The sequence below is a fragment of the Tricharina praecox genome, assembly GCF_024521635.1.
Source record: "Tricharina praecox strain CBS 144465 chromosome Unknown BZA05scaffold_25, whole genome shotgun sequence".
NCBI lineage: Eukaryota > Fungi > Ascomycota > Pezizomycetes > Pezizales > Pyronemataceae > Tricharina > Tricharina praecox.
This window is the reverse complement of record NW_026250427.1, coordinates 304,570-312,398: the sequence shown is the minus strand read 5'-3', so window position 1 is coordinate 312,398 and position 7,829 is coordinate 304,570. Positions and strand designations below refer to the sequence as shown.

Sequence of the window (7,829 nt, the reverse complement as noted above, 5' to 3'; positions counted from 1 at the left end):
TCACAATCTCGACCGTGACGATCGCCGGGTTGCTCTGGGCTGTGTATGCTAAGTACCCGGCACGAACGAACCCACAAACTACTAGGTAGTTAGTACCGTATGTACCTATGCATACATAGCCTGGAAGTTCCTCTCACCCCCCGCTCCGAAAAACCCGCAAGCATCTAGCTAGCTAGCTAGGTAGCTGAGATGGGTATGTAGATAGGTATCTACCGTACATATGTAGATGCTAGAGTACCTAGGAGCATGGTAGTGATGCATAGTTCCGACTCTTCCAGCATCAGCATCAGCCTTCAGGTTGGGTTGGGTTGGGTTGATTTGTCGTTGAGACGGACGTTCGACCGACGACAACCACCGCCATGGAATCGAGCAAAGTTACGACCGAGGCGATGGGCGTTTCCTCTGCCTGTTGCTGCAGGCTGCAGGCTGCAGCAGCAGGCCAATGTCGTTATCATATCCACCGCCTCGCGCTAGGGACGTCGTGGGTACTGGGTATGTAGAATCGTAGATAGATGGATGCACACAGCAGCAGCATGGGCAGTATGTATCTACATACCGTCAAATCCCTCTTTTTCCGCTTACAGAGTCTTCGTGGTTGGAATCAACTGCGACATCCATCCACGCGGGGACTATCCGCGAAAGCAACTACCTACCCACCTAGGCCATATACCAGTACCGTATGTACATACGAAAATGAAACTATGAAATCATGAAATCATGAAACTCGTGACATATCATACCTACCTTGTGCCTATCCTGCATAACCAACTGCTCTATACCTTCCAAATATCTATATTAGTAGAGCAAGAACGTACTCTAAGCCCAGAGCACCCCTCCTCCAGCCAGCCAGCCAGCCAATTACCGTGGATGATGCGTGGGGGCGTGACGGGTGGATCTTGCTTCGCCGAGCAACGCCTGTTCGTCCACTCCGTCCGCCCACCGTGTTGTCGTCGTCATCTTGTTTCGTTGCGGTTGGACACAGGTACATACTCGGGTACATGTGTAGAGTACATGCTCTAGGTTTGATAAGTATCCAGAGCGGAGTAGCTTCAACGAGGCTTATGATACAGACTACAGCCGCGAGGGTTTATTCCCGACAGCCAGCAGAACTGCACTCGCAGTCTCGCACTCGCACGCCATCTAGGCTTTCCTTAGCTTTCCTTAGCTTTGGGGGGCTCCCCGAGTCCCCGATCCCGGCCCCTCACTTCGGCACCACTGACTATCATACGGCACTCCTCGCCATTAGGTATTTCGTGACGACGCCACGGATCGCCTCCGTTCACTGCATTTACTCTATTCCAGAGTACTCGTACTCTACTCTGGCGGAAGGGGATGATGTCTGGTTTTTTTCGCCCCTCGGGTGCGTAGTGGTGGTGGAGGTCGTGGTCGTGGTGCGCGCCCTTGAGGCTTGTCCTGGTCTCGACTTGGTCTATAGACTCTAAGTACTCTACTTTAGGTAGAATAGGTACACTCAAACTCGATTGAAGCCTAAAGGCGATTTCCAATGTTCAATGCCCATGCGAAGATAGGACGTCCGGGAATAGGTAGATACCTGGTAACTACTCTATAGTACTCTACTGTAGGGCGCCGGGCGCGCCCCTCTCCCTCTCCAGTCACTAGGTAGTAACCAGTGTGCCAGTCAAGCGTCCATCTCCATCTCTGATTTCAGGTTACCCAAGTTCAACAACACTCAACCCAATACCTACCTCCTACCTACGCTACGGCAGAGAGTATCGAAACGACGTTTCGAAGCGGCTCCCGACCGGTCCGTAAATGCGAACCTTGCACCACCGCCGTCGCCACCGGCCCAGCGTGGGATGAAGTGGTGACTTCATCCGGCCTTCGCTTAGCAGACCCCCTCGACACCTCCGCCTCTCCCTTCCGCGCAATCATTCCTCGTGCCCAGCCCAACCCAGCCCAGCCCAGTATCCGCTAAAGTACCGACGTCCGTGCTGCTGCTGTTGCGTGGAATCGCGATGTTCATATGTAGGCCGGTATGCGGCCGTCTCGAGCCACCGCGCAGCAACAGCTCCGCAGTGCGAGTCACGGATGAAGCTCGATTCCTCGTCCGCGCAAGTATACATAGCCGACGGAGGTGGAGGTTCCGTGGGGACGCTCGCCGTGACGTAGTAGGTAGGTGCTTGACAGGTAGGGTGTGGTCTCGAACGGTCGAACCTGGACCCCCGCGTGGTCGGCTTAGTTAGCAGCCCCTCTCACTACCCCACTATCGGTCGGCGTGCGGGGTGTTTCTGGACGCGAGAGCGCGGGTGTATGTAGCGCGACACTCGAATGGGGTGGTGGTGGTGGTGATGTGTTAGGCAGGGAGACGCTCCAGCTGCAGCTCTAGCTGTTGCGTTGGGTGGTGGTTAGGGTTGAGCTCTCGAGAGTCGAGCATGCCGCCCTCCCGCCCATGAATGTGGAACATGAAGTAGGTACCTAAGGTACTCTCCATGCTCGACGGCACACGAAACGACTGACAAAATCGGGGCTCGAGGGATTATGCCGCTTAAAATGACCGATGATGCTGCTTCAACTGTTGGTCTGAAGAGTACGGAACAAAAGTCAGTAAAGAACCTTTGGCGGGCTGTAGCTAATACAAGCTATCCATGTCTTGCGGGCTGCGGAATGAGGACTGCGGACTGCTTCGGAGTACATACATACTCGCAGAGTGCGGGGAACGCACTATCAAGCTCACTAGTATGTACCTGTTGTACTCCAGGTATCGTCCCGCAAGCCGACCTGAGGTGTCCAGGACTCCGCAAGCTGGCTGGCGGCAACCTATGTACTCGTACATATGTAAGGGGCAGACCACAGACGGGTGGCTATGTATAATTCGGAGAAAACATTGACGCACATTCCGCCGGAGCCCGAGAGCTGCCAGTAGTACCTACTTCATAATCGTCCACAGGGCCTGCAAGCTGCAGGCAGCGGGTGAGATGCTGATGGACGTCAATGTCCATTGTCGAGCCCACTGCCCACATTCCATCACCATCTTCGTCGTCGCCATCATTCGCACCCGAAATTGCAAGAGCAAGGCAAGGCAAGGCTCCGCTGGATAGGAATATTTGACTGTACCAGACTCGGACCAGGACCTCCTCGCCCCGGCTTCCTGCAGCTGGAGCCTCGTGGTTACCTTGATACCTGTGCACTCCGGCGCCATGCGGTATCACTCGCTTTCTCGTCGCCACTCGCCGCCGCCGCATCGCCGCTGTACCACCGCATCGCCGCATCCTCCTATCCTTTTCTGTAGGGGGAGGGGGGGAATCCAGGTTCACACTCTACACCCCACACTCCTCATCCATCCCACCAGGTAATCATCGAGCCAGAAATATCGACGCCGATTATATTATACCAATCATCAATGAGCGAGCCACTGCACATGACACGGCACCGGTTGACGTAAGCCAGAAACTTAGAAGTCGGCCATGAAGGAATGAAAAAAAACAAGAAAGGGCTACGCACGTACGCACGCATCGTATGCAGCTTGAAGCTTCCGGATGGCGCGGAAATACCGTATGTACGGTATGTATCCCTGGCTGCGCTGAGGGGGAGGGGGAGCGAAAGAAGAAGAAACCACTGGGTGGGATAAGTGGACTCTGGACTCTGGAGGGTATAGTACTAGTAAAGTAGGTAAGCGCGCGGTCGAACCCCAACTGCACCAGTTCATGCCTGAGATCTTTGCAGAGAGAAGAAGAAGAGGGCTTCCAGCCCGTCGTCGTGCATCTCCATCTCACGTCCACCTATCATACCCGAACGAAGCATTCCATCCACAGCGATCGATTGGTAGTCCAACCGAAAACCTCAGGAACACATGAAGCCGCATCGTCCCCTCCGATCCTGGTCGGTGCGGTTACCTCGGAGTTAGTGGAGTGGAGTGGAGTGGAGTGGCACATACCGTGCCGTATCGACATGCGTTGCGTGGGCTTGCGTACCTGAGCTTCCTGGCAGCTGGGCAGCTGGGTGCGTGCAATTCAGCTCTCGCCGTGCCCCTCCCCCAGTACTCCCAACACTCCGCTTTCGACTGATGATACCGGTATGTACTCCAGGATTTTGATTGTGTCCCGGTGAAATGAAACGCAAACACCAGGTCCCGTTTCTGCATACATAACTCCATAACTACAGACAGCCATGAGTACACCCATGGATGATGGTGGATGTGACACTCATGTCGCGCGTGCGCCGTGTGGTCCAAAATAATAAAATAATAATAATAATCAAAAAGGCGTTCGATGTTCGATCCTCTCGTACCCGGCCGTGCGGAAGGCAGCCTGCGGCTTGCCTGCCTGCCTGCCTGTTTGCGGACAACGCCCTAGTTGCGATACACAGGCTGTAGTTGCTATAGTTTCTATAGGTTTCGTTCATGCGACAGCACCACTGATCGCGCGCTTTCCTCTCGACGACCACTATGCAGCCCCCGTACTCTGCATCCATACATGCGGACGCGGGACGCGGGACGCGACGGGCGCCAACAGGTTTCCATCGTCGTCTGCGTTCTGCCTCGCTCGGTGTGTGTGCGCCATGGCAGCAGCAGCGTTCGTTCGTTCGATTGGATCTCAACTGTGCCTGCCGGACGGAAATACCGGGCGACAGGCGATGGGCGACGCCTCGTTTGCAGGCTCCAAGGCCCCAGGGCGGGATGGGGGAATCGAACCGGCCGGCCGTGCGTGACGGAAATTACCCCTCCCCCTCATCCTCAGGCCCAAGCTCCAATGATGATGTCGTCGGGGCCCCGATCGTACCCGGGGGTTCCTGCCGAGTTGAGTTGAGGTCTTTTTTTACCCGCGTGCGGAAGCTGTCTGTCTGTCAGTGAAGATCGTGTGCATACATACAGACATAGTTACGCCCTAGCAACCGTTTGATCCTCTGATCAAATGGATGGGCAAAGAAGAAGATACCGAGTCATTTCTTCCCCCCCTGATGGTTAGGTAGGTACTCTAGAGTACTCTACTTGATGCCCCTCGGTTGCTCCTTCCAAACAATCCGTTCCGATCGCCAAGTGTGCATCACTGCATCTGCCCCCTCCCAAACCACAATACTAATCGCGACGGGAACATCTAGATGCGCTCAGCTTCTTCTTTCTCTTCTTCTTCTTCTCACACACACCCTAGTCTATTTTATTTTTCGTTCGGATTCAGGCCCCACCGAGGAGGAATGGGGCTTCTTATTTGCATCCGACGCTGCTGCTCGTGATTCGTGTAGAGTAATCAGCGGGGCAGCGATAGATAGATAGATATACCTAGACTGACGGATACGGTATGTACGGTATGTACCGTACATGTATGATGTGATATGTGTCAGCACCCTCAAATACCTCACCCCCAAGTTCGAGACCTGCCGAGAAAAGGAAAAGAAAAAGGTTCCAACCCAGCCCAGCCCGTCGTCGACGGCACGGGCATGTGAGCCCCAACACGACACCACACAACACCACACCGAGTCGCCGAGTCACCGAGTCACCGAGATCGAGCCCCGTCCGCCGTCCGTCCGTCGTCAGTCGTCAGTCATCAGTTGTGCAATTGGCTGTTCAGTGGCGAGCCGGACGAAGACACCCCCTGCAAACAGTCGCAGTTTGGGTGGTATGGGTCAGGTGATACCCACCGGAGCGGACGCAGAGTAAATGGGGTGCGGTGGGGCGGGGTGCGGCGGGATGGTGTGTGCCGGCTCACTCACACTTTCGCACTCGTTTGTTGGCTTATGCCAAACCGGGCCGATCGAACGGCGGAACGGTGGCTGTGTAGTATGAAGGACCGGTATGTAGTACCGGTATGTGGGAGGGTATCATAGCTAATTATGGAGTATGCGAAGAGCGAAACTACTATAGCATGTTAGTATTCTCTGTAACACGGGGTAGTGGTAGTTCCGGTGAACGGGGGCAACAGTGGAAATCACATAAGTACAGAGACGCACTCGCACAGCTCACACTTCTACTAGTACTCCTCCCTACCGACCAGACGATTCTCTCCCTCCCGATCACCGATCACATCCTCACACTCTTCGCACTCTTCGCTGTCTTTCGTTGCTACGGTCGTGCCGGCAAGCTAAGGCTCCGTACGTACCTTCAGCAGCCGTGATGACCCAGTGCAGACATACATAGATCGAAGCCGCGGGCTGCGTATGGCCGGCAAATATCTGCAGCTCGCAAGAACGCCTCAACGGCAGATGCCGCAGGTGGTGACCTTCGCAGCCAAGCTAGTCGTATCTTACGGTACATCGCATATCGGGGGTCTCGGGGAATGCTGGTGCCGGGTGCCACCGTGCCACTCCGTCCTCGCGGTAACGCCCCAGCAGCCGAGTGATATTCGAAAGCTGTATCCGTCGTCTTCGAGCGGATACTGGGCCTCCGAGAAGCTTGCCGGTGGGGGAGACGATAGTAACTGACGCTTGAAAGACGGCGGGGTCGTGGAGCCGCGGTGTGCTGGCTGTTTCACCTGCTGGCTGGGTGGGCACAGGTGGTATTGCGAGGGCTCTTTGCCAATTACTCTCCAGGCCTGAAGAGAAAGGAAGCGCACACAGAGGCGAGAGCGGAGATGGGGGTTGGCGGTCTATTTGATAGACGATGATCTAGAAAGAAGAAGAAGAAGAAGAAGAAGAAGAAGAAGAAGAAGAAGCAGAAGGAGGAGGAGGAGGAGGAGGAGGAGGAGGAGATGCGCACCACACTAATCACATTTGGTTTCTCCCGCCGACAGGAGTCCTCCTTCACTCCGTCCTCTCGCAGACAGCGCCTCCATCACTCGCTGCAGTGGTATTGTGCGCATGGCGCGGTGGGGCGAAACATACACCGATCAATAGACGGTGCAGCTCGCAACAGGCAACGAATGGAGTGATGGAGACTGAACTGACGCTTTGTCCTGGGCGGAAGGAGGGAGTCACAAGCACGAACAACTGGTAGTTATCGGCCCGAAAACCCGCATCATTGGCCACACACGGGGCAGGAACTCGAGCTTCCACCACAGGAGAAGCCCGTAGATCTAGAAAATAGCTGTAAGACATGATCCCATCTAGTAGGGTTAGATGCACGGCCATGACTCGGGGAGTAGATGTCTACCGCCACCACAGTGCCCGCGTGCCAGCAACTCACCACCTCCACACCCCGCTAATCGAAACGAGCGTACAGTCGCTCGACAGGCCGATGGTCCTGCACGTGTGGGCACGGGGGTATGAGTGACAGCCTGTGCAAAAGTAGCCGGTCTCGGTGGACGTCGGAGTACCTTCTACCTAGCAGCAAACGTGAAAGATCCGACAGGAAGGTGTGTCTGCAGAACAGAAGAGATGAGAAAGAGTGAAATTCACTATTGTAGGACGGAATCTCTGCCCTAGACGCCTAATGCTCTACATACTAACCCGAGGCTATCGAGGTTTCCGATTCGGAAATCCTCGGGACAACAATATCCAGCCTCCAGGCATTGCAGTATCGTGTTACGCACCCAAGGGGCGTTTCCCTGATCGAAGAAACGCAGTTATGTCCACAGCATATGTCCTCTTTTGACTTAGAGAGTGCGTGTATGGGTGCGGGGCGAAGTAGGTATCATAGGTACATGAGGACTGAACCGTACATGCAACCTATTTGAACTAACTCGGGGACAGCTTACCCGGGGGCACTCTACCTTTGAGGCCACAAATGCGAGTAAAGCTAGGTAGCCGCCGAAGCTTTCGTGGACATGAATTCTGACCGAGACGATGACCCGTCGTGAGGGTGGGGATCAGGTGCGTGTGGTGTTGGGGAATGCATGGTGGAATGTAGGCAGAATTAGCAGATGATATACGACAAACGCATAACACTCCCGTGACGCAGACAGCGTTGTGACCGAGCTTGTACGTCGCGGGGGGACTCA

General features: G+C 55.0%; 1 protein-coding gene across 1 annotated transcript; it reads right to left on the bottom strand.

Annotated features, from left to right (window-relative positions):
• Positions 1 to 2,285: 2,285 nt before the first annotated feature.
• On the bottom strand, positions 2,286 to 3,531 carry BZA05DRAFT_143443 (uncharacterized protein). The gene is made up of 4 exons (XM_051478921.1): positions 3,463 to 3,531; positions 2,855 to 3,373; positions 2,658 to 2,778; positions 2,286 to 2,541 (listed from the first exon to the last, which is right to left on the bottom strand). The coding sequence occupies exons 2-4, from the start codon at positions 3,228 to 3,230 to the stop codon at positions 2,367 to 2,369; spliced, it is 672 nt and encodes a 223-aa protein (XP_051336594.1). The 5' UTR covers positions 3,231 to 3,373; positions 3,463 to 3,531; the 3' UTR covers positions 2,286 to 2,366.
• Positions 3,532 to 7,829: the final 4,298 nt, after the last annotated feature.

Coding starts and splice junctions, on each gene's coding strand:
- BZA05DRAFT_143443 (XM_051478921.1), bottom strand. CDS start 3,230: ATGCGGCGATGCGGTGGTACAGCGGCGATGCGGCGGCGGCGAGTGGCG. Junction 2,779..2,854: donor CTCTCGGGCTCCGGCGGAAT/GTGCGTCAATGT, acceptor ACGAGTACATAG/GTTGCCGCCAGCCAGCTTGC. Junction 2,542..2,657: donor TCCCCGCACTCTGCGAGTAT/GTATGTACTCCG, acceptor CGTACTCTTCAG/ACCAACAGTTGAAGCAGCAT.